General features: G+C 53.2%; 2 protein-coding genes across 2 annotated transcripts; one reads left to right on the forward strand and one right to left on the reverse strand.

Annotated features, from left to right (window-relative positions):
- Nucleotides 1-5,765: 5,765 nt before the first annotated feature.
- DDX49 (DEAD-box helicase 49) lies at nucleotides 5,766-11,470 on the reverse strand. The gene is made up of 13 exons (XM_019538338.1): nucleotides 11,334-11,470; nucleotides 11,133-11,256; nucleotides 10,491-10,576; nucleotides 9,927-10,048; nucleotides 9,549-9,736; nucleotides 9,250-9,390; nucleotides 8,530-8,605; nucleotides 8,048-8,124; nucleotides 7,406-7,503; nucleotides 6,916-6,990; nucleotides 6,589-6,677; nucleotides 6,116-6,187; nucleotides 5,766-5,948 (listed from the first exon to the last, which is right to left on the reverse strand). The coding sequence occupies exons 1-13, from the start codon at nucleotides 11,446-11,448 to the stop codon at nucleotides 5,772-5,774; spliced, it is 1,440 nt and encodes a 479-aa protein (XP_019393883.1). The 5' UTR covers nucleotides 11,449-11,470; the 3' UTR covers nucleotides 5,766-5,771.
- Nucleotides 11,471-11,645: 175 nt separating this feature from the next.
- Nucleotides 11,646-20,351, forward strand: COPE (coatomer protein complex subunit epsilon). Its single transcript, XM_019538436.1, has 10 exons — nucleotides 11,646-11,651; nucleotides 11,876-12,016; nucleotides 13,755-13,855; nucleotides 14,709-14,861; nucleotides 16,275-16,328; nucleotides 16,903-16,984; nucleotides 17,976-18,131; nucleotides 18,721-18,789; nucleotides 19,319-19,393; nucleotides 19,980-20,351. Exons 1-10 carry the CDS (start codon nucleotides 11,646-11,648, stop codon nucleotides 20,025-20,027), a joined length of 885 nt encoding a protein of 294 aa, XP_019393981.1. The 3' UTR covers nucleotides 20,028-20,351.
- Nucleotides 20,352-24,284: the final 3,933 nt, after the last annotated feature.

Consider the following 24,284-nt stretch of genomic DNA (forward strand, 5'->3'; position numbering starts at 1 on the left):
GCTGCCTTCTCTCCGGCTCTCTTTGTGGGGCGTGGGGTCAGCAGGGGGCTTGCATGTTTTGTCAGCTACGAACTCCTGGAGGACGCTGGTTGCTGATGTGTTCAGGGTCCTCAGAGCTCCCCATCTCACCACACCCACCGCATGGCTGGCACCTCCAGCCTTTCCAATTGATCGGAGCTGACTGCAGCAGCTGGGTCGCACCCTCGCTGAGTCAGGTCATCGGGGCAGGCAGCTCCCAAGGGAAACACAGGGAAGTCTGGAGCTGAGCTGGTGCAGATCCCAGCAGGACTGGCTCCAGGGAGGAACAGAGCAGGCACAAGCCCCAGCATGGAGCTCAGGTGAGGCCATGACATGACTCCACCCGATTCCCTGCTGGGCTCTGCATGCCCTCCCCACACACCTGCACACTCACTTGCACACTCATCCCTAGCAGGTAGCACTCAGCTCTGCCTCTGTGCCAAGCCTTTTCCACTGCAATTTCCAGCCCAGGCCATGCTGCCACTCCCATCAGGAAGCCGGTGGCTCTAACTAATTACAGCGCAGCAAGCAGAGCTAGCAGCAGCACACCCCAGCCCCTGCCTCATGGGGTGCACAGCGTGGACCAGAGCCCCAGCTTCCCATGCACAAGCTGCTTGTGCAGATCCAGGCATCAGCCAGGACCTTTCCGTCTCCGAGCTTCCATTGGCCTCCACCGCTGTTTTCCGGCCTTGCAGCCTCTGGAAGGAAGTAGCCGAGCCTCGTCCCTGCTCCACTGAGTCACGAGCAGCTGACTCATCTGCGGTAGGGCCAGGGCCAAGGCCAGAAGGCTCCTGCCCAAGGACAGGATCTGTGCGCCGGATGGTCCCGGGAGGTGCCTCTCTTCCAAACTGGCGCTGAATCCACCAACACCAGCTTCCATGCTGGCCCCAACCCCACACTCAGGAGCACAATGGGCAGGGTCTTGCACAGCACCCACTGCTCTCTGCCAGCACCCTGTCCTGGCTCCTGTGCCCAAGGGCCCTCACCCCATCCCCTGGTTTTTATTTTTGCTCCTTTCTCCCAGTCACAGCTACTGTCAAAGTGCAGAAGAAGGCAGCGTCTGCCAGTACAGGGACCTCCACTGACTGCCCAAAACTGATGCTCAGGCGAGTCCTCTGGCTGGTCACAGGGGCGGGGAGGGGAGGGGATGGGCCCAGGGAAGTGGCAGAGCAACAGTGTCTTCGAGGCCAGGTCAGGCTGGGATTCATTCCCCAGCGGTGGTCAGGCCCAGCCCCTGTGGATTCCCCTGGGACTCAGACCCCAAAGCACAGAGACTGGGAACTTCTCTGGGGAGATGCTGGAAGCACATGGCAGCCAAAATGGGGAGGGATAGGGAGGCTCACAAGGAAGCTCAGGGCAGCCCCTCAACACCAGGGACCAGCTCATGGCCCCGCCACCGAGGCCAAATCACGCAGTTGCTCCATTTGGGGCCTGCACCAGCAGCTCCTGCTCAATCCGGGGCCTGAGCTGAGTGGGGGCAGGCAGGGTGTTAGGTGAACAGTGCCAGGGCAAATCTGTAATCGAGCAGCATCAATAATGGAAAACAGGTGATGGGCCCCGTGGAGGCTCCCGTGCCAGCCCCAGGAGCTCAGCCGCTCGCAGGACACAGTTATTTTTAGTGCTGCGATGGTCTGTTTACACTCCATGGCTCGAGCGAGCATGCAGCCAGTGTAAACCTCCTGGCCCTGCCCCCACCCCACATGGACAGCCATTTCTGCAGGCGGCAGAGACGCAATTACATGCGGATGGTGGAGACATTCACGTATCCACATGATAAAACACCGGGCGCCAGCAAAGCTCAGCCCCCTGCTCCCAGAATTGCTGGTAATTAGCAGTCTCGTTAGGTTCTGCGAAGGCAAGGAGAAGCCAGTGCAAGGGAAGAACGTGAGCCGGGGGACCCGGAGCTTTGCACAGGGCCTATTCCTCAGCATCTGGCCTGTCCCTGCTGCACCCTCACAGCACCACGATGCCCTTTCAACACAAAGCCAGCAAGCAGAGCCACACTGGAAAGGAGCAGGCTCAGGGGATGCAGCCCCTCAAATGGAAGGGAAAGGAGCTTGGACCCCAGTCCCTGCAGCCCTTTGCTTCCCACCAGGCCAAAAGGATGCAATAAAAGCAGGAGGCAGCAAGGACATCACTCCTTGCTGCTGTTAATTAAACCCACTGGGGCCAGGCTGCTGGGGATATCGATGGATGAGGAAAGCAAAGGCTGCTTTTGGCACCAGCACCACGAGCGGCTGCTTTGCTGCAGCACCAGGAGGGAAAAGAAGTACTCTAAGAGACAGAGCCAGGGACGAGCCAGGCCCATGAATCACTGCTGACAGGGGAAAGGGCCTAAGCCACAGCGGGGACTCAACATGAAAGGGGAGAAGGCCAGAGCAGCAGCCTCATCACCTGGGATGCCTCTTGGGGCACCAGGATGAGTCCCGCCGGCTGGGCTCAAGGGGCAGGTGCAGCCATGCCAAGCCCGCACACGTCTAGGGGTGACCTGCAAGGCCGGAGCACCGGTGCTGAAGGTGCTGCTGCAAGGGGCTGTCCAGGCAGGTGGACTGCACCAGGGAGTGACAGAGCTGCTGGGGGTGCTCTGCCCCTCTGGTTTGACAGTGCTTAGGAGGAAGGAACTGGCTGCCCCAGCAGATACCCTGGGCTGCGCTTCCTCCCCACCAGGGCCTGCAGGAGCCCGCGGCACGGCTGCCAGAGCACGCCAGAGCTGCCATCTACTGGCTGGCCCGGCCGCATGGCACGCAGGGCAGGACAGGTGGCACCAGAGAGACGGGTCCAATTTGGAGCCAGCCCCGCTTGCACCTCGCAAGGGGATGGTGTGGGCATGGCCAGGCACGGAGCAGCGAGCCAGCCCCCAGGGACTCCCCGCAGAACTCAGTCTCGGGGCAGCCGAGGACCCTGCCGCCAGAGTCAGCCACCACTGGGCAGCAGGAAGGGGCTCTTTCCGGACAGAGGCCCATGTGAGCTGGAGCAGGAACAAAGCTCCACATGGCTCCGTTGCCTCAGTAAGATGAAACCTGGGTCCTGCCAGGTTCTCTCGGATGGGCTTAGTGCAGGCACCTGCCCTCCTTGCAGCCGAGCGCAGGAGTTCCCCTGGCCCTTGCACCGCCTGCTCCGGAGGGACCAGGCGCCAGCTAAGGCCTTGCTGTCCCAGCTTAGGCCACAGGGCCCCCAAACCCACTCCCGCCTCCAACTTCCCTTTGCTCCCTGCTCTACAGAACTAGGCAGAGCCGGGGATGAGGACAGGGGCAAGACAATGAGTGCCCGGGGATGGGACTAAAGAAAGGTCCAGGAACCAGCGCTGAGCCTCTAGGGGCAGGGGCAGCCACGACGGGCCCACAGCTGTCGTACTGGGGGGCACGACCGTGCAGCCCCATCCCAGCTTCCAGCACCATGCCCACGTGCTGCAGGGCCATGCCCCCTCTGTGCCGTGGCCTCACGCTCTGCAGCAGCGCAGGGCTTGCACAAGAGCATCTGAGATGCTGTGCTGGAATGTCTCCATGGCAACTGGAGCAGGGAAACCCTCCAAGAGCTCAGGGGAGCCCGGGCAGAAGAATTGAGCGTGCAGAGCACGTGGGAGACGGGCAGCAGCGGGGAGTGGGAGGGAGGCAGGGTGGGCGGGGTGGGGCACGGCTGCAAAGGGGCCGGCGCAGATGCGCACGACCAGGTGTAGGAGCCGGGACTCCTGGGTTCTGCCACCCACCCGCAGCAGCAGCCCCGGTAAAATGGGGGCAGATTTCTTCCCCCCTACACATGCAAACACCTGCATGGCAGACAGAAGCCAAGAGCAGGGCCTGCAGGGCCAGGGGTAGGTGTGTCAGCGGGGCTGACAGGCAACGAGGGACTGAAAAGCCAGGCTGAGACCTAATGAATTTACAGCACAGGGGCCCTGGACTGGGTAGATGTGAACACATGAGCTGTTGGGCAATGGCCCCATCCCAGCCCAAGCCATCCCAGACACTCCCAAGACCCTCTGCTCGAGTGCGCGTGAGAATGCCCCCTCCCCGTGCAGAGGCACCTGCTCCAGGTGCCACAGGAGGCAGCAAAAAGATATCACAATGCAGCCCTCGCCTGTTGCTGCATGCTGGAAGGAGACAGAGAAAATGCCAGCAGGGAGAGCGGCAGACACTTCAGACAGCAGTATTTGGTCGGGACGGGGATCGCTGCCGAGAGACTCAGAGGCAGCACAGAAAGGCAAGAGCCTCCTGCTCCAGGGAGGGTTTCATCACTGCTGCGCCAGCAGCACACATGGGGCTGTGCATGCGCTTTGTGTGCATGGAGCAAGCAACCCAGTCAAACCCATTCACTGCTACAGCTGCCACAACCATGTGCAAGCTCCCTCCAGGGCTCCTCCCTGCCAGGCCATACCACACCTTTCTAGGTGCGCCCAAAGCACCTAGCTGGACCTGCAGGCCCCACACTGCACTTGTAACACCGAGGCACAGCCACAGGGATACCTTGGGAAAGCCTTCTTGCGCACTGACTTATGGTTGCTCCGGCCTCATCTCAGCAGGTCGCTCAGCCCCAACCTTATGCCAAATGCTGCAAGAGGCACAGCTTCCAGCCAAACAGCAGCTGCCACAATAGGGGCAGAAGTGGGGGACACCCAGACACTTACAGCAAGTGAACATTTATTTGGGTGGAAGAACTGTCCCGGGAGCCCCACAAGGGGCTACAACCAGCACATAAGGCACCAGAGAATCAAACTCGCTATTAAAATCAGAAGAGAGGGACCGAACCCCTACCCTCATGCAGGCACGTGGGCAAGGCTGGGCCCCTGGGATTTGCAGCTCTTCAAGGAAGCACAAAAGCAGACACATACCTCAGAGGGGCTCAGCTCTGACCCAGGCCCTGAGGACTCCCCCTCTCCCCTGCAGGGCACGTCCAGGCAAACCCCATCCCAGGACGTCCAGGGCTGCTCTGGCATGAGCACCCCATTTGCAGGGCAGGTCCAGAGTAGCTCTGCTGATTGACACTGTCTGTGCCACAGGCTCATATGGAGGGAGCAGGATGAGAGCCACCATTGGGCACTGACCAAGGGGACATCACCCCGGGACAGTAAGAGACTCGCTATGGCAGAAAAGCCAAGTCCTTGCTGATCAGGAGCCAGGGAGCGCTGGAAGCGACTCAGACCGACCAAAGCAAGACACTGCAAGGGAAACCTGTTTTCAGAAGAGAGGCCCAGGGCATCCATAAGGATCACCAGAGAGAGGCCGAGCTAAGAGGACGTTGGTCGAGACCCAGATCCAAGAGGAGCATCCATGAGTTCAGGTAAGAGGCTTCACGTGTGACCACAAAGAGCCCAGAGCCCATTTACTCACAGCCTTCCCTGCCCCTCCTCCCCTTTCAGACACCCTGAGCCGGGTCAGGCAGCAATGGGCTGAGCTGAGCTGCTCGCAGTATTTTTAGACTCTGGCTCAGGGGGGAAGCCACAGCTATAAACAAGAGTGAGTGGCAAGCACCAGCCCTGGGTAGGAGACAGGAGACGGCCTCCTGGTGACCAGCAACATTTCTGTTTCCTGACAGACCCTTCACAGGGAACAGAACAAAAGGGAAACAAGCTTGAGTGACCCACCTCCCCTACCTTTTCCAGGAGCCCCTCTAGATGACTAGAACAGGACGAGGGGCTACCCCAGAAGCACCATTGACCCCTCCCCCAGCAGTTTTGGGCCTCCAGGGTGCTGGAAGCACACCAGGTCAGGCTGTCCAGCAGTTGCTCTTGCCCATGTCCACGCCCTGGCCTGGGGCTCTCATTTCTCCTCCTTGGCCGCCAGGCGCTGTTGCCGCCGGGTTCGCTTCTGCAATTTCCTCTTCACCTGGAGCTGCATCCGCTCCTGCAGCGCCTGCTGGACGCTCTCACGAAACTGCTTGTTTTTCTTTTTGATCTTAGCCAGCTCCACCTTCCTCTTCTCCTCCAGGTCTGGGTCCTGAGGGGCAAACGCCAAGAGCTAATGCTCTGTAGCGGGGCCAGGCTGGCCTCCCACAGCCAGCCAACCTCACCCTTCCCAGGTGCCTGTCATGCCTGGGCCCAGGCACCTGTCCTGGGGATACATCGCGCACCAACCCTGCCTGCTGGGGGGGGGGGGACACTCACTTTGCCCTCCAGGATCATCTGCTTCCGTTTGTTTATTTCCTTCTTCTCATCAAAGTTGGCTGCCTCCAACTTCTGCCAAAACAAAATGCAAAGGGGCCATGAGGGCCAGGCATGCGGCAGGTCCCAGGGGAGCAGTCCAGCTCCATGGAGCAGTTTGAGCCAGGGGGGTTGCTGCATTTGCTGGGAATCCCCAAGTTGTGCCAGGTCTGTGCAAACTCAGCAGCTGACAGGCCCTCCCCATCCCCAAGTGCTCCCAATCAGGGAAACAATCTGTGTCTGGGGTGCTCCCAGGCTGCATAAGACGGCAGATGCAACCCTGCCTCCTCGGAACGTCCCCCAAGCTTCCTCTAGAAACAGGAGAGTCCTGCAGTCCCCCCGCTCCACAGACTACCCCCGCTGCACATCCAAGGGGAAGGCCACACACCCTGCCCAAGCCAGGAACACAGGGGTGGATCCCTGCTGCGCACACTTACTATCTCACACTCCCGCCGGGTGACGTTCACCTGGGTGAGGATGTCGAGCACAGCACGCTCCTCCACTGAGAACTCCTGCAGCTTCGTCTCTAAACCAGGGCACAGGAGGAGAAGCGCACGTATCAGGGAGAGGCCAGGGGACAGACAGGTAAGGCAGCCCTGCCAAAGCCAGTGCAGCCACCTGCATTTATCTGGGCTTGAAGTGGGAATCTCCAACCCAAGGCAGAGTTTGAATCAGTTCACCCAACTCTGCATCCATGGGTGCAAGAGCCCCGGAGGCTAGGCCATCCTTAATGCCTTCTGGCAGCACCCAGGCTCCACACTTACTGATCTGCTCCTCAATGGCATGCACCAGATGGATGTCATACTGTGTCACCAGCGTAATGGCAATCCCATGCCGGCCTGGAGGATAGCAAAGGGTCACCAGTGACCATGTGAGCCTGACCAACAGCACCCCCCATGCACTAGCCAAGAGGACAGCAAAGAGACGGATGGGACTAAACTACTCCAAGCACCATCTGCCCAGCACATCTGCGCTGGCTTAATGGCTGGGGGGTAACAGAGGGGAGCAAGCCAGAGGGAGGGTCATGCACAGATGTCTCTGCCATGGGCTGGTAGGATTTCAGTTCAAATGAACCTGTGCTCTGCACTGCTACGGCAGGAGGCCAGAAGCTGATCTGGCACTGAAAAGATTGCCCCGCAGCCACAAGGGAGCCTCCATAAACCCAACTAGGGAACAGTTCTTCCGTACACCTGACCTAGTTCCTGTGCAGAGCTGCCACTACCTATGAGCCTCTTGCAAGCTTCTCTCACTCACCTGCTCGGGCTGTACGACCCACACGGTGGACGTAGATCTTGGGCAGGCCTGGGGTGTTGTGGTTGATGACAACTTGCACAGTGGGAATATCCAGCCCCCTGGAGCACAAGCACAGGGGTGGTGTGGCAGCAGTTCAACACAAACACTCCCATTTCCTGTTCTCAGCTTTCACCGAGAGCCCTTGGAGACTCCAAGGCAGTCACAGGCCTGCGGTTAGGAGGCAAACCGATTCCGTGCACTTACCCATTGCTTCACATACGCTTCCAGCAACCACAAAAATGGCACAGACTGCCCCCTGCAACCTGCCTGACACCCATTATGCTCCTCAGGCCCAGAGAGCAAGCCAGCCCCTGCCACAAGCCAATCTGCCTCCCAGCAAACTGGCAGGCTAGAGTACTCCACAGCAGGAGCTGAGCAGAGGATCCAGCTGCCCCAGCTACACGAGGAGCTCCACAACATGCCCTGAACCTGGACTGTGCTACAATGGGGAATTCTGCATTGGACAAGGAAGGGAGAGGCAGGATCCCAAAAAACTGTCCATTTGTCAACCCTGCCCCTACTACCTACAATGGACCAGCTGCCTTGAGTGGAAACTCACTCAAGACTTTCAGCATCAGAGGGAGAAGTTTCACCTCCTCTTACCTGGCAGCCACATCTGTGGCAATGAGGATCTTAAAAACACTGGACTTGAATTTGGCTAAGGCTGCAAAGCGCTGCTTCTGCAAGAGGAAAAGGATCCAGGTTAGGAGTGCTGTAGCCTCAGGGGCTGTGGGTAGCTCTCTCCGGCCTCACGAAAAGTAACAGCTGGCTACAAGCCCACATTGGCATGTCTGGAGCTAGGCTAGCAGAGGGCAAGTGATGGCTGAGGTACCTCAGCAGAGATGGGCTTCTGAGGCTGGCTCAGGCCTATATGCCTTCTGCTTGGCTTGGTCCCTCCCATGAGAAGCAAGAAGGGAAGGGACCAGGAGTCAAAAGCCAAAGAGCTCCCAAATCCTTTGGCTCAATAGATGAGTGAGGAAAAGCTGAAGTCCCTGGTCAGAAATTCAGCAGGCCTAGCACCCATCACAATGAAGAACAACAGCAGTCCCAGCACCCCCAAAGGTCACCCCCACCAAGTCACTCGCCTGTTTCATCATGGAATGCAAAGCCACCGACGGGAAGTTGAACTTCTTCAGCATCATGTTCAAGATCTGACAATCCCTGAAGGAGGAAGTATTTCCTCGTTATATTCACAGCCCTCATGGGAGTGGGCGAACCAGGGCACAACCAGGTAGTGTCCAGAGCCTCTCATTCTCCAAGCACCACAAAGCAGTGCGTGACCAGCAGCATCTTGGCTGGGCGAGCAAGCCAGATGCCTGCTCCACAGTTAGCATGAACTCTCCTGTGGACACTGGCTGTTCTTGGGAGTCTGGGAATGCTGGCTAAGGGCCCTTGGGAAAGGTCAAGCTTTTTGAAGAGCGCTAAAGGCTTTTCCAGTCCATGGAGATATGTGGATATGGAAGGATGGAACTTTGGATTAACTTCATGTCATACATTAAATCCTTCACTGTTTCTTTCCCAGGGGAGAGGAGGATGTACTGCTTTCCCATCCCCTGCTGGTCAGGATAAAAGTAGGGCCCTCAAAGCAATTAGGCCAGGCCCCTCCACTGGGTTATATTTTTAGGTACTGCAAGGCCTGCCCTGCAGGGGCCTTCTCAGGAGGTAGGGAAGGACTTGCCTTAAGTTCAGCTTGGGCTAGAATAGTGAATGCTTTTCTGGCTTTGCTGATAACAAGGAGGAGGCTGGGGGATGAGCCCTAGCAGCCATAACATGAACTGGCCCATGGTGAGAGGCACTGAACTCACTTGCAGGTACTGGTGAAGATCATAATGGACCAGTCCTCATGCTCATCCTGGAATGTCTGGATCAAATGGACCAGGTATGCATCCTTGACTCTCTCTGGCACAAGCAGGTAGCGCTGATCCAGCTCGTCTACTGTTCGCACTCTGTTTTGGGGATGGGGAGAAAAGGCCCCACGGGAGTTATTCCAAGATGCCACAATGGGTCAAATTTGGGGCTGGAATGGCAGGGTGAAGAGAAGGGACAACATCAGGACAGGGGGAAGCATGTGCGAACTGAACATGAAGCAAAGCAGGAGACTTACTCTGCCAGAGATTCCCAGAAGAAGGGTTTGTTCATGGCAAGACTCTTCAGCTCATTAAGTGTGTCAGTCAGTGTGGCACTGAAGAGCAGCGTCTGCCTGTTTGCTGGGACTGCTCCTAGAATCACCTCGAGGTCCTTGGTGAAATCAGTACAGCCCTGCTCCAGCAGCCGGTCAGCTTCATCCAAAACCTTAGCCACAGGCAAACAACAAGCGTCAACCGCAGCTGTGAAGAACAGCAATGCAGGGCAGGAGGATCTGAGCTGAACACAGGTCTGGGGGCCAGGACCACCAGTTCTGACCTAGGCTAATGTGCCCAGGCGCAGCAGGTCATGTGGGAGAAATTCTTCAGGCAGGAAAGGAGCTGAACCACCACCTTACCAAGAACTTGATTTTCTTGAGGCTGAAGGTGTTGGAGCTGCGGAGATGATCGGCCAGCCGGCCAGGTGTTGCAATGACAACATGAGGCTTGCGGGAGAGCTCCAGTGCCTGGGTCACCATGTCTAAAACACAGCAAGGAAGTGTTTACATGTAAAATGTTTCCCTCGTTTCTAGCACAAAGGAGGGTCCCCTCAATGAGACACGAGCAGCCACATGTGCTGAACTTGGCTTATGTGTAAAGTAATAATTTTTAATCAAAAATAAATCACACAAACATATTGTTTTGTTCAGACTGTTGTTTCAGTGACAAAGCAGACCACCATCCAGATCCTAATCTGGATCAGTTCTCCCTTCTTGCTGTGGTTGTTAAAAAGGGATAGCCAGGACCCAAGTCTGGGAAACCAGGAGATGCCACATTTTGGTGCTGAATGTGAGATTTTACCAACAGGGAGAACGCCACGGCTTCTGGACAAGCACAGATTCCCCCAAAGTCACTGTATGGTTTCAGCTCGCGGTTCCTTAAACAGCCCTGAAGCGAACCAGGCACAGGCGGCCCACACCTACCCATTCCTCCGACAACGATGCAGTCCTTCAATCCAAGCGGCTTTCCCAGAACGCGGAACTGCTCTGCAATCTGGTAGGCCAGCTCCCTGCGAGAGAGGACGAGGGAAAGCACAGAAAGGTTATGGGGACTGTCTTCTTACCTCAAAGGACAGGGTCACAGGGAAATCACAGCTGGAACCAGGAAGCTAAGAACCAATAGATTTCCCCCGCCCCACTTTGCTCATAAAGTAATTTATTGACACACAACATCAACAAGGCCCAACACTCAGTAGAATTCAAAGTGAAATGGGATGTTTATGGGGATGCCCAGTTATGCTGTAACGCTGAATCCAAACCAGTTTTTGGGAGGCAGGATGTTGGACTCATGTGAACCTTAACTCTGATCTAGTACCATTGAGCACGATACTCCCAAGCCATCAACAGATGCAAATGTCTGCCCGCTCTGTTACTCCTCCGTGCCAGACCAGGAAGAGAGAAAGGGAGAAGCGGGCAGTTCCAGGCAAGGGACCAGCACCCAGCAAGCGCCTGCCCAGACCTCCCCGGGGTCACCTGCTCGTTCCTGCCCCGGCAATGTGCGAGGTCTCGTCCAGCCCCAAATGACTACGAAACTTGTGACGGGGCAGGCCGCCGACCCGCCCCTACCTGGTGGGCGTCAGCACCAGGCAGAAGATGCCGTAGGGGTCCTCCGAGAGCTTCTGCAGGACGGGCAGGACGAAGGCTGCCGTCTTCCCGCTGCCGGTCTTGGCGCAGCCCATGCAGTCGCGACCTGCGCGAGGGGACACGTGAAGTCCAGACCCTTCCAGGGTCCGCTCCCCGCCCGCAGCCGCCCCCGGGAGCACTCACCCTCCAGGATGGGCGGGATGCAGGCGGCCTGCACGGCGCTGGGGCGCACCAGGCCGAGGCGCCGCGCCTGTTCCGCCAGCCAAGCCGCCAGCCCCAGCGGGCCGAACCCGGCCATGCCCGCGCCCACCGCCCGCTGCAGGCGCACGCCGCGTACGTCACCGCCCCCCCGCCTTCCACCCCATTTCCGGCGCTCAGGAAGTGACACTGCGCCTTGCCATTGACTCGTTCCCTGTGAGGGGGAAGACTACGGCTCCCGGCGTCCCCCGCGCCCGGCGGCGGCGGCGGCTTCCGGAGACGTGTCGGGCAGGTGTCATGGCGGCAGGAGCGGCGGCGGCGGCCGGGGGGGGCTCGGCGGGGTGAGGGGCTGAGCCTGTCAAGCGGCCCCTCCCCTATAGCCCCCCACAGCCCCGGGGGGGCGGGGCTCAATTCCGTCAGATGCCTCTTCCGCCCCCAGGAGGGAGGGGCTGAGCCTGTCAAGCATCCCCTCCCCCAACAGCCCCCACCACCATGGGGGTCTGCACCGCCCCCTAATGTTACTTTAGGGCCCCAAGCCCCAGGCTGTGCCTGTGAGGTCCCCCCACCCCGGCCCTGAAGTGATTGTCCCTCCTCCCACCCCACAGCTGTCCAGTGCAGAGCGTGAGGTGGAGCGGGATGTCTTCCTCTACCGCGCCTACATCGCCCAGGTGAGCAGCGGGGCTGGGGGGGGGTCGTGAGCTCTGCGTGGGGGGTGGGGAGGGAGGCTCAGTCTGACCTCGCTGGGCCTGCACCTTGCTTTACACGCGAGTGGAGAGTTGCTCCGGCTGAAGTTGGGGGCGTGTGGTTTTGCCTGCCGAGCCTGAGGGAGCTGGAGGCGTTGCCGTCCTCAGTGGGTCCTTGGGAGCCCAAATAAGCAGCCTGAGAGAGACCCAGTACCGAAGGCCCCTGGCTTTGATCCGCTGCGGCAGCTCTGACTCGTTTCTGTTGGAGACGTGGGGACTTGACACACGACCACGGTGGTCAAAACTCTCTGGTCGTGGTGTGTCAAACGACTCGATGCCCCGTCTGCAAATGTGATGGAGGTATCGCAGCCTGGTGCAAGTGTCTGGCCTGATCATCTAAATGGAAAATGATCATTGCAGCTGGGTCTACATCAGAGATGGAAGAAGGACGTCCCAAAGAGCCAACGTTGTAGGATAGCGATCCCCCCGTTCTCCTGCCCTTGCCCTTGCTGTGCTTCTCCCTGCGTGCAGCCCCTCCCTGTGCTCAGTCTGTCGTTGCCATTGTTTAGATCCAAGGTGCAGCTGACCTTTTGTTACGTGATTCATGTTAATGTTCAGTATAAAATCAGCATTTTGGATTCTTATTAGAGGCCTTTTCTGGAAGTACCGGGGAACCTAGTTGGGCTAGGTCTGTGCTGAGGCAGCGATGCTCAAAGTCAAAGAGCTGCAGTGGTGTAGGCACCTGAAGGTGTCAAAACCAGTCCTGTTTAAAAGAAAAAAGTCAATGTTTTTAGTTAATGATGGATGGCGCCGGATAGTACATGCTGTGTAATTCATGGCTGCAGGAAAGATCTGTACACGCAGTAAAATAAACCATGTTTTCTGTGAAGAGCAATAGGTGAGAAGTTGCAGGGCTTCTTGTGACTCAGGTGTCTCAGTCTGAGCCTAAGTGTGTAGGAATGGGGGGGGGGGAAATGACCAGCCTATTCTAGGTGATTTAAATATTGGGGAAGAGTTTTGTAAAGTTCTTTGCTTAATCATCTCAGGTTGCACTAGGGAGTATACTGGTTAATAGCGACTCGTGCAGTGGTGGTCTTTGCTCTACCTCCCTAGCCTGTCTTAGATTCTGAGCAAGTCAGAACACGTGACAAAGATTAACCCATATTGTTTTATAGTCAACTACTTATTCTTCTTTGTTCTAAATCAGGGGTGTCAAACTCATCTGGCCCCATAGGCTGGATAACGAGTGTGGGCTGGACTGGCCCCATAGACTGACCCCACTCACCAGAGCCAGTCTGGTGCAGACACAACATGCACTGCATGCCCTGGATCAACCCTGTGTGCAACATGCGCCAGCCCTGGTCTGGGGCCCGTGCATGGAGCACGCAATCTGTGAGGTGCCCACACTGGACTGGACCCATGTGCTGGCTCTATGTGGGGCCAGTTTGTGGGCCTGATTGGCCCCCGGCACACTGTATGCAGCACATGTCAGCCCCAGCATGGGATTCACACTGCATGCGGCATGTGGGGCTGGCACAGGGTGCCCACTGCATGCAGTGCCTGTGTAGGGCCAGTCTGGCATGGACATCATGTGGGGCATGCGCCCTGGCATACTGGTTCAACTTGAGGCCTATGGGCTGAATCAGAGGGCTCCACGGGCCGTATCTTCAACACCTGTGTCCCAAATAACATTTTACAGACTCTTTCCCTTTCATCTCAACAGAGAAAATATGGTGTTGTGCTAGATGAAATCAGAGCCAATGCTTGCCCTGAACTCCAGGCAGTGAAAATGTTTGCAGAATATCTTTCGAGTGAGAATCAGAGGTAAGTCGGACATTGTTACAGCAATCTGGTTTCTAGGGGAAAAACTAATTTCGATAATGGGAGCATAACCTTGGTCACTGCTGTATGTGGCTCTGGTCCTGTAATGAAATATGGCTGGGGGCAATCCTTTGATGGCATGTAGCCTTGTTTGAAATTATGTAGGATCGTGGCCCATGTTTATGCTCTTTTTCTCATGCTCCAAATTCAGCGGATCAGAATATCGTTGCCCTGAAACTGATTTATGCGGCATAAAAACAAGTATTGAAGTTTGTTGGTGTGTTGAACAATGTATTCTTTAGCATATTAACAAAATGTTGATGCACTTTTAACAGTCCGCAGCCAGGTATCTACTTGTGTTTTCAGTGGCAGTGCACACTAAAATACACTCAAACTTTAAGTCATAACAGTGAACTCGAGCAGTTCTTATTTAAGCAGTTCCTGCTGGTTGATCCAACTAGTTATCTGTCTGTCCTTCTAACTTCTGCTAGCTGAACTGAGATTTTAAAGGTGCACAGCTCAATTTAATTGGCAGTAGAAGAGGACTATCTGTATGTCTATCACTACTTTTCAATAGCTGATTTCAGGCACTTTGGCTATATTGCTGAAAGCTTACCAATTTGAACTAGAACTCTTCAGCTTTGCTATATTGTTGGTCCTATTTAGTAAAATTCCCGTGGTTTGTTTTTGAGTACTGGGGGCAAGAAAAACACTCCTCTTTCCTCACTGTTGGTTTATTTAGTCCAAAACACTTAATTTAAAGAATCCCATGGAGTCTTTCTGCTGAGGTCATTGTTTTTTGCTTGTTTTGGCAAGTCAGTGACTTATTCCCTAACCCTTATTCTTTTCTTTCCAGGGATGCGATTGTTGCTGATTTGGACAAGAAGATGGCAAAAAGTGTTGATGTGACCAATACAACTTTCTTGCTCATGGCAGCTTCCATCTATTTTCATGACAAAAACCCTGATGCAGCTCTACGCACGCTGCACCAAGGGGAAAGCTTGGAGTGGTAAGTCCAGCTCAAACAACCGGGGATGGTCACAAAGTTGCACTCTTCATTATATGAGGACAGACTGCCATGCAAATGGGCAACAGTTGACTTATGTTGAAGCTTATTAGGAACTTTTGAGACACTGAGCAGATGCTATTTCAGTGAGATGCTGACCTTTTAAATGATGGGTGATTTGGCTTCACCCAGGACTAAGACACACCCTTGCCCAGTGTGTATTAAGGAACCCAAGATTTGTTATCTTGGATGTTCATGGTTATTGAGATGAGTTCCAGTGCTGTAGTGATGGAGCAGTCAGTGAGTGGGAGCAGACTTTTCTGCCACATGCCCAGATAATACAGCCTGCTTTTTTATTGTTGCAAAGACAGTAAAATAAGATGCTTGTTTCAACTTGCTGGCATTGTCTCTGTATCCTAAGTAGCAGACTGTCTGAGGGGGGGTCAAATATCCAGGCTGTGTCTGTAGGCAAGACCTGTCTTAGTGTCCTGATGCTGTGGGCTGCAGCAGTGTTGAGTTATACTTGACCCACAGAAACTGAGTTAAATGAGACCAGGTGTTTTATACTGGAGATTTAAGCACCAAGACACTCCTCAGGATTCAGAATGAGGAAAGAAGTCTGCTGATTTCCTGTTCTGCTTCAGTAATTTTGACTGCAACTAAATGCTGATCTACTGCTGTGACAGATGGGGATTTCTTAGAGCGATATCTTTTATTGGACTCTGCCGGAGATTTGACAAAGAATGCCTTGCATTCAAAAGTTCATCTAACTTTTATCCCAACTACATAGTTGGTCCAATAAAAGATACCAATCTAAAAAAATCCTTGCCTCTTGTGTAATTTCTGGACTGTCATGGCTACAACATCACTCTTATGCTACCAATCTGTTCTTGCAAATCCAAACTTTTTATTTAACAGTACAGTACTACTCTGTATAAGAAGCCTCCACTTTTAATAATCCTCACAGCAGGATCCAACTTCTTCGTTATTAGGGTTCAGCAAATTGACTAATCCTTTTAAAGTGCACACGCCCTCTTTTTAATGAACTCTTATCCTGGTTCCAAGGGAGTTTGTTATAATGAAGTTGCATTGTAATAAAAAGGGGGTGATCTTGGTTTTATGCTTCACAAATTGAAATAAGCACTTGGTAAGAATGTGTTATAAAGCACTCATTGGAAATTAACTGGGGGATCAGGTAGACCTAAGAGCAGAAATAGATGTAGGACTGGAGACAGCTAAGAATGTAACCCTTGATGCAAAAAGAGGAACACTGTCATAATGATTGCTGGCCCCAGGCCTCTGGGGGGGACAGTTCCTGGAACAATGCCTGGATTCTAGATGCTGCAGTGTACAGGGGATATGTAAAGAGCCAAGTACCCAAGAGGCTGCAGATCTGATTGCCTTTGTTCCCTGCAGCATGGCCATGATGATCCAGATACTTCTGAAGCTTGACAGATTGGATCTAGCTCGGTAAGATTGCCTTCTCCAATGTGCCACACATATCTCTGATAGCTTGTATGTTCAGTTCCTTTTGTTTTGAGAATGTGTGCTCGCCAGGCTTGTTGATTCTGACCTCTTGAGAAGATTTAATCTACCTAGCCCCACAGGCTGCAATGTTCAGTTCCAGTTTTGCTCTGTATTCAGTGCCCATGGGACAGCTTCTGAAGCTGATGGTCATAGGTGTAGTGGACAGGAGCCTTTGCTTGGCTGGGATCTGAGAAATGTGGCAGCCTCTGGCCAATAAGGTTGAGATTGATTTGCACTTCCAGGGAGTGGGTCACTGCTTTCTACAAGGGGGGCAGAACTGCCTTCTGCTGACATTTGAGGTGCTTCCCACATGCTGGAGATAGCCCAGTACCATTGTGCCTCAGGGACAGGGGAGGATACGGCTATACAGAACCAGTCACAAACCACTCTGAATCCCTGAGATGCAAAGGCAGCAAGCTTCTTTCTCTCCTTTCTCAAGCCGTAAGTGTGTATCTTAAAGAACCAAACGGTACTCTGTCCATTCCACATTCTTTGACTTCTGTTTGTGTTCATGCAGCAAGGAGCTAAAGAAGATGCAGGAACAAGATGAGGATGCCACCCTCACTCAGCTGGCTACTGCCTGGGTGAATCTAGCAATAGTGAGTATTATAGGCAGCAGCGTGCTTTGCTGTATTACTCAAATACCCTCAGACATCCTTCAGCCAAGGTGTGCAAACTAAATTGGAGGAATGTAAATACTTCATTTACATTAGAGTAAATTACTCAAATATCTTGGACTTCCCAGCTGCCCTGCGTCTGGTACACAGACTGCTGCTGATCAAAGAGAGATGATTCAGCTGAGTGGTGGAGCTGCATTGCTTTTGCAGCATTCAGGCCTTCACCTGAAACAGCTGCATGCATTCTTCTTGGTTTAGCACAGCAGTAACACAGATCATCATGGGGGTCATCACTGACCACAAGATGAACATAAGCCTGCAATGCGATGCTGCGGCTAGTAAAGCGACCAAAATGCTGACTTGCATCCATAGATGCTTCTCAAGCAAATCCCGGGACGTCATTCTCCCCTTGTACTCGGCCTTGGTGAGGCCACAGCTGGAGTACTGCGTCCAGTTTTGGGCTCCACAATTCAAAAAGGATGTGGAGAAGCTTGAGAGAGTCCAGAGAAGAGCCACACGCATGATCAGAGGTCAGGAAAGCAGACCTTACAATGACAGGCTGAGAGCAAAGGGGCTCTTTAGCCTGGAAGAGCGCAGGCTCAGGGGTGATCTGATGGCCACCTATTAGTTTATCAGGGGTGACCACCAGTATCTGGGGGAAATGTTTGTTCACCAGAGCGCCCCAAGGGATGATGAGGTCAAATGGTCATAAACTACTACAAGACTGTTTCAGGCTGGACATAGGGAAGAACTTCTTTACTGTCCGAGCCCCCAAGGTCTGGAACAGCCTGCCATCGGAGGTGGTTCAAGCACCTACATTGAACAGCTTCAGAGCAAATTGGATGCTTATCTTGCTGGGATCCTATGACCCCAGCTGACTTCCTGCCCTTTGGGTGGGGGGCTGGACTCGATCATCTTCCAAGGTCCCTTCCAGCCCTAATGTCTATGAAATCAATTGTTGCAATCTTTCTAGGGTGGTGAGAAATTACAGGATGCTTATTACATCTTCCAAGAGATGGCAGACAAAAGTTCACCCACCCTGCTTCTGCTCAATGGGCAAGCTGCATGCTACATGGCTCAGAGCAAATGGGAGGATGCAGAGGGCGTGCTTCAAGAGGCATTGGACAAGGTAGGATGACACCGTAACTGTGGTTTCAAATCTTTCCCATTGAAAAACTGAGATACAGCAAGTTCTTATGGTTCAACTTCCTGTATACATTTCTAAGACCCTTTTGTAAAGGTTTAATCTCAAATTCTGCTCTTGTGCCCCACCTTGTTTGTTTGCAGCCTCCAGGAAACTTTCTAAACATGTTTTATTTCCATAGCATTTTTTGTAAGTCCTGTTTCCTTCTGAATTCTCTGTGAGGCTCCAGACAGCCTCAAGCAGGTTGTCCAGTTATGAGTAGACTGGGCCTTACTTTATTGTATATAATATATTTCATTCCATGAGGCTGCACATTACAGAGAAATCCCCACCCTTGGATGGCCAACTTTTTGGCCTTCATCTGCCTGCCTCAGAACACACCTACCCATCTTGCATTCACTAAGGAACATATTACTTTTTAGTGGCTCTGTTCATTTAACTTGTCTCTTCCTGTGCTTTGAGCTGTGGTTTCTTCAGGAGAGGTTGGCTTCCAGTTGCAGAAATCTGTTGCACCTGGTTAAAATGGTTGGGAGGCAGGTCAGGTGGGCCTAATGTTTGGTTTCTCTGTTTTCAGGATAGCAGCCACCCTGAGACTTTAATCAACTTCGTTGTCCTGTCCCAGCACTTGGGCAAACCTCCAGAGGTGAGGCTAGTTCTCCCCTAAATGTGAGTGTCCTCCTGATACCGAGTAGTGAGCTTGCTTGGGCTTTAAGGTCCTACAGGCTCCTTCCATAACTGGAATATTTTAACCCCGTTGTAGATTGTCAGCTCAGTATTGTACCTTTGTCTCAACCTGAGCATTTCCATATGGTTGAGAGGGAAGTTTGGGGTGAAGGAATGCAGGAGCAGTAGCCTGCAACTCCTGAGTCCCAGCTCTAGCTTTGCTTCAACCCAGTGTAACTTTGCGCGTGTCATTTAAGGTCTGATTTTTTTTTCCAAAGGTGATGAGCATCTGTAGCTCCTCTTGATTCATGCTGGGGCTCCTGGTGGTCAGGACATAGGAGAATCTTATCCTGATCTGAACTGGAGGTGATACTCACCCTGGAGTTAGTGGGAGGGAAACGAGAGGTTGTAAAGCTCTCTGGAAGCAAATTATAAAGTGCCTGTTGTTTCAGCTTGGCTTTCTGTCCTCCCACCTCGGTGCATAAGTGATCTGTTTCTCTTTCTCCTAGGTTACAAATCGCTACCTGTCACAATTAAAAGATGCACATAAAAACCACCCGTTTATAAAGGAGTATCAGGCAAAGGTAACCAGTTCACATCCCAATCTAGTGGTATCATGGGTCATGGCATTGCCTGAATTAGCCCAGCAGGTCACTTACAGTAGCGGTTCTCCATCTGTGAGTGTTGATAACTCGAGCAGGTCACAACCAGGTTTCAGGAAGATCAAGCTCATCCTTCCACTTTCATTTTTTTTGTTTAGAAGTAAAAATCCAGATTCCAGCCCTTGTGGTTGTGAAGACAGCTGCAGATATTTGAACAAAGTAGTAATCAAAGGAGGGATGCCTGCCTGGACCTGTGACAAACTATAGCTTAGAGAGGGTTCTCAGTCTGAGGGTTGTGCCCACTCTGCCCTTCTTGTTTGGCTGAGTAGGAGGAGGATCCTGGCTGAGCCTTGCTAGGGAAGGGGATGGGATGGGAGGGAAGCTTTGTAAGATAAGGGCATGGAAGTTTCTTATACAGAAAAAGTTGATAACAGCTGATTTAGGCTACTCTAAGTTTAGTATTGCCTGCACATTACAGGTGTGTTAGCCTCTTCTCTGGCCCACTAGGCATTCATCCTTCAGTAGCAGAAAACCAAGCATCTCTATTTTGTTCTTGATTGATTTGAAGGAGAATGACTTTGACCGGTTGGTCATGCAGTATGCCCCCAGCGCATGAGGACTCGGGGAGGGGGACCCAGGCTGTGGATCCAGGCTGCGGTACCTTGGGAACTTGAGGGTGATGCACAAAGCCTCTTTGGCAGTGTGAAGAATTCATCATGCAAGTTGGTCTCGCATCTCTCAGCGTGGCATGGTCTCGCGCAGCCAGCGAGACGATGCCAAGCTTGTGTCATGTAGCCGCTTGGAGATGTGTGGCCTTTAAGCTTGTGTTGTGACTTAACTAGCACCTGAACTGCTTGTTTAAAATACAGTGCAGAAGAGTTTGCAACACTGTACCTTAAACATTCCTAATAAAACCTTTTCTGGACCTGCGTAGCTCTTACTTTGCCTGCTGGAATGAAAGTAATTCTTCCCCAAGTTGGGTCATACATGAGGTGGATGTTCCTTTCGGGTAAAGTGTATAGATTAATTCTTCTCTCTGTAGTGCCGCTGGGATGTGGGTGAGTCCTGAGTTACCACCATGCTTGCAATTCTTACCTCTGGGGCTTTCCAAGAGCATGGTGCTGAGAACCTGCCCCTTCCCTTGATTTCAACACCAGTGCCTGCCTCTGCATCTCCCTAAAAGAGAGATGCTCCTTATGCAGCGTCACAGGATGCTGCTGCTGAGAGAGGAAAGTGAAGTTTCCCCCAAGTAAAAATAGCCACACCTGAGTACCCTAATAGTAGTGGGTCAGCGTTGATCTGTTGGTAGTAAAATCTAGTCTCCTACAACATGGGGATAGGGCAGAACTGCATCTTGGCCTATGTCCCTTGTTAACTCCTTGTGACTGCCAGCTTGGGTAAAAGGCATGTTTGCTCAGGTTCGTTCCTAAAAAGCAAAAGCACTCATTGACCTGATCTACTGGAGAACAAGTATGATGTGACACCATGTGATTGTACCTCTGTAGCCTCAGGTGACACCTGTGCAGTACCTAATATTGCTTTGAGGCAGTTGCTGCCTGATGTAATAGGCTAATGATTAAAGACCTGTGTGGGTCCTGCAGCTTGGACCTTCCTAATGTGCTAGTGCTTGAGTTAACTGTGCCTGAATTTCTGGTTCTGTCACTTGTGGGGAGGGGGAGGGCTTTCCACTATGCTGTGGCATTTCTTTTGTGCCCACCTCAGTTGTGATTGCTCTGAAAGGGCTCATTGTCCCTTTCCTTGGCTTGTTTAGCAAGCAGCTATTTTGAATGGAAGGCTATTGTGGTCCAGTTTCTAATGAATGTTTCCTTTGTGGAGCTGTCTGCAGGAGATGTGAAAAGGGCTTGTGTTTTTGGTGCAGCCATTCCCCACTTGATGGGCCATGATAAATTGACTTAAAAATGTAAACAATGCAAGCAAGTGGCATAGTAGGAGCCAGCCCTGTCAGTGTAAAACTAGGGGAACATGCTGTTCTTGGGGCCCAGCGGGGTGGAGGAGCTTGCACTTTATCACTGCTGCGGTCTCTGCCAACTCTATAATTGGTGTGAGACACCAGATCCAAGCTCGTCCCATCTCTGAACATGGCAGTGATCAGGGCAATGCCCATAAGTGTTGTGCTGATTCAGCGTCTTCTGTCCTTTTGTGACGAGCTTTTAATTTGACAGTTCAACAGACAGTCTTCCTGGTTATAAGCATCCATGGATTCAAATACGGACCCTGCAGCTGGAACTTGCAAGGTGCAATGCGGTCCACATGTCCCTCCTGTTGCTGGACTCTAACAGTGCCTTTTGTCTAAGGTTCCTATTGTGCCTTTAGAAAAGGGAGGGCATTTAAATCTCAGGGCATTTCTGTGGGGCCAGAAGCAGCGCCATCTTTGCCCTGCAGAGGCTGAAGCACAGAGAAGGAGCCTCTTGGGCTGAGGGTGTTAATATTAGAGTGGGGCCTTGGGGTCTCTCATGGGGTGGGAAGCAAATAAATGAAGAGTGTTCCCAGGGGATGTCTGCCTGCATTGTTTCTAGTGGTTTCTGGCTGCCTTCACATGGTTGCAGCTGCCCAGCCTTAATCTTACAGGAGATCCTCATTCTGCTTCTATGTGAACTGCCACACAGTAGCTGGCTGAGTGCTCAGCTGACTTGCTTTAATGGCTTTTAAAGCTGTATTTAGCAGTATTTTCCTCAGACTTTTGCAGTTTCCAAAGAGCAAAGAAAACCCACCAGACTGTGCTAAAATGCATTCTGGACTCTTGTAAGACATAAATCTTCCTTCTGCTGTTAGAATGTACCTGGTACATCCCAGAGATCCCTAGTGGTGAGGGGGGAAGCTCCAGATAAGTTTTTCCTGTTTGTGTATCATGCCAAAAAGTGTTAAATAGTTAATGGTTTCATCAAGGACTTCGAACACGGAACGTGCTGCACAAGCACTTTCGATGCTCCATGGTCCCTCTTAACAGTGTTGCTAATGCAAAGCGCAGCTTCTGGCCTTCGGTGCCACTCCATGTACTTTGGAAAACAACCGCCCTCCTCCCTTCGGGCCATCAATCATCCTGCGTTGATACTCTGGTACTGACCCTTGTTTTAGCTTCTTGCTGTCCCCCTGGCCACCGGAATGGTCTTCATCACGTGTGTTGAGACCAGCCTGCATCAGGACTTGGTATTTTAACAGTAATTGCATCCTGTCTGCCTTTTGAGCAGCTCTCCTACCTTCAGGGGAAGCCTTGCCCTGTTATGTAGTTACCAGCACTCTTCTCCAGAGCTGTTGCCATGACCCAGGGGTGGCTGCATTTTGGTGACAATACAGGTCTCTCTTCCTCCCTTATCCCCTGCCATGGAAAGGGGCATCATATTTGCTTCAGTCTATACCTCCAGCTACGGGCATTACGTTCAAGGGAGAAAAGTGAAATACCTCTGCACCGCTGTCCTCTCCCTATACCTCGCTCTCTGAGAGGGGCTGCCTGAACCTCCTCATCCTGTGACAGGAGTTCCCCTGCTGCAGGTTGCCGGTCTAGGCTACAAAAGCCACTTGGGAGTTTTTGGGTGTCTCGCCCAAAATGCTTTGGGGGACCTGCATGGCCAGGGCGCCATCCTGAGCGCGCAAGTCCCTCCAGCCCGAGAAAGCAGTTGCAGCCAGGGACGTTTAGGTTAGATACCAGGAAAACCTCTCTCATGAGGATGGTGAAGTGCTGGAACAGGCTCCCCAGAGCGGTGGTGGTGTCTCCATCGTTGGAGGTATTTAAGACCAGGCTAGACAAAGCCTTGGCTAGGATGATGTAGTTGGGGCTGGTCCTGCTTTTGGAGCAAGGGGTTGTACTAGGTGTGCCTCCTTAAGTCGCTTCCAGCCCTCATTTTTTATGATACTAGGAAAAACCTCTCACTGTAGGGTAGTACAGCACTGGAACAGGCTGCCCAAAGAGGTGACCTCCTGGGGTCCCTGCTCATCCTCATTTTCTATATTAGGAAAACCTCTCACGAGGAGGAGGATGAAGCGCCAGAACAGGCTCCCCAGAGAGGTGGTGGAGTCTCCATCCTGGAGGCTTCATAGACATTAGGGCTGGAAGGGACCCCAGAAGATCCTCGAGTCCAGGCCCCTGCCCCAGGGGCAGGAAGTCAGCTGGGGTCAAAGGATCCCAGCAAGAAAAGCATCCAAACATTTCTTTAAGGAGTCTGGAGTAGGAGCTTGCATCACCTCTGGAGGGAGTCAATTCCAGGCCTTGGGGGCTTGGACAGTAAAAAAATTTTTCCTTATGTCCAGCCTAAAATGGTGCTGGAGGAGTTTGTGACCGTTGGACCTTGTCACCCCTTGAGGCACTCCCCCAGGTCCTGATGTGCTCCACTTATATACTTACAGGCAGCCACTATGCCCCCCGCCCCAGCCTGTGCTTGGTTTTCCAGGCTGAAGAGTCCCATGGCGCTCGGTCTCTCTTCGTAAGGCTTGTTCTCCTGCCCTGTGATCATGGTTTGGCTCCTCTGCACTCCTTGAACGGGGAGCCCAGAACTGGGTGCAGTGCTACGACGGCGGGGGTGCGGGTTGTAGCCGTGTGGGTCTAAGGACACAGGCAGACAAGGTTCTTGTCGTACCAAGGCCACAACACCCGCAGACAGCCTTCCCTCTTCGGCTCCGTCTGGGCAAAAACGAGGTTTATCTCCCACCGACGGGGGCTTCTGGCCATCTTGTACCATCTGCGCTTTTCCCAGGGCCTGACGAAGGGGCTTGGATCCTGAAAGCTTGCAGGGAAGACAGTGCCCTTGCCCTCTGCTACAAGGTCTGGCTTTGCGACCAGGGGTCTGGTTTTGTGCACGTCCTCAGAGCGGGGGAGGTCAGGGCTGCCCGGCCGGCCGCGCTGCGGGGGCGTCCCGCG

Source organism: Crocodylus porosus, unplaced genomic scaffold (assembly GCF_001723895.1).
Source record: "Crocodylus porosus isolate Cpor-Errol unplaced genomic scaffold, CroPor_comp1, whole genome shotgun sequence".
Classification (NCBI taxonomy): Eukaryota; Metazoa; Chordata; order Crocodylia; family Crocodylidae; genus Crocodylus; species Crocodylus porosus.

What these genes read in the sequence shown, in the direction of transcription:
- DDX49 (XM_019538338.1), bottom strand. Translation starts at nt 11,448, where the DNA reads ATGGCCGGGTTCGGCCCGCTGGGGCTGGCGGCTTGGCTGGCGGAACAG. An exon ending in CATCCCGCCCATCCTGGAGG is followed by an intron (nt 11,257 to 11,333) that starts GTGAGTGCTCCC and finishes CCCCTCGCGCAG; the next exon opens with GTCGCGACTGCATGGGCTGC. An exon ending in ATCTTCACCAGTACCTGCAA is followed by an intron (nt 8,606 to 9,249) that starts GTGAGTTCAGTG and finishes TTCCTCCTTCAG; the next exon opens with GGATTGTCAGATCTTGAACA.
- COPE (XM_019538436.1), top strand. An exon ending in GACAGATTGGATCTAGCTCG is followed by an intron (nt 16,329 to 16,902) that starts GTAAGATTGCCT and finishes GTGTTCATGCAG; the next exon opens with CAAGGAGCTAAAGAAGATGC. An exon ending in CCTGGGTGAATCTAGCAATA is followed by an intron (nt 16,985 to 17,975) that starts GTGAGTATTATA and finishes CAATCTTTCTAG; the next exon opens with GGTGGTGAGAAATTACAGGA.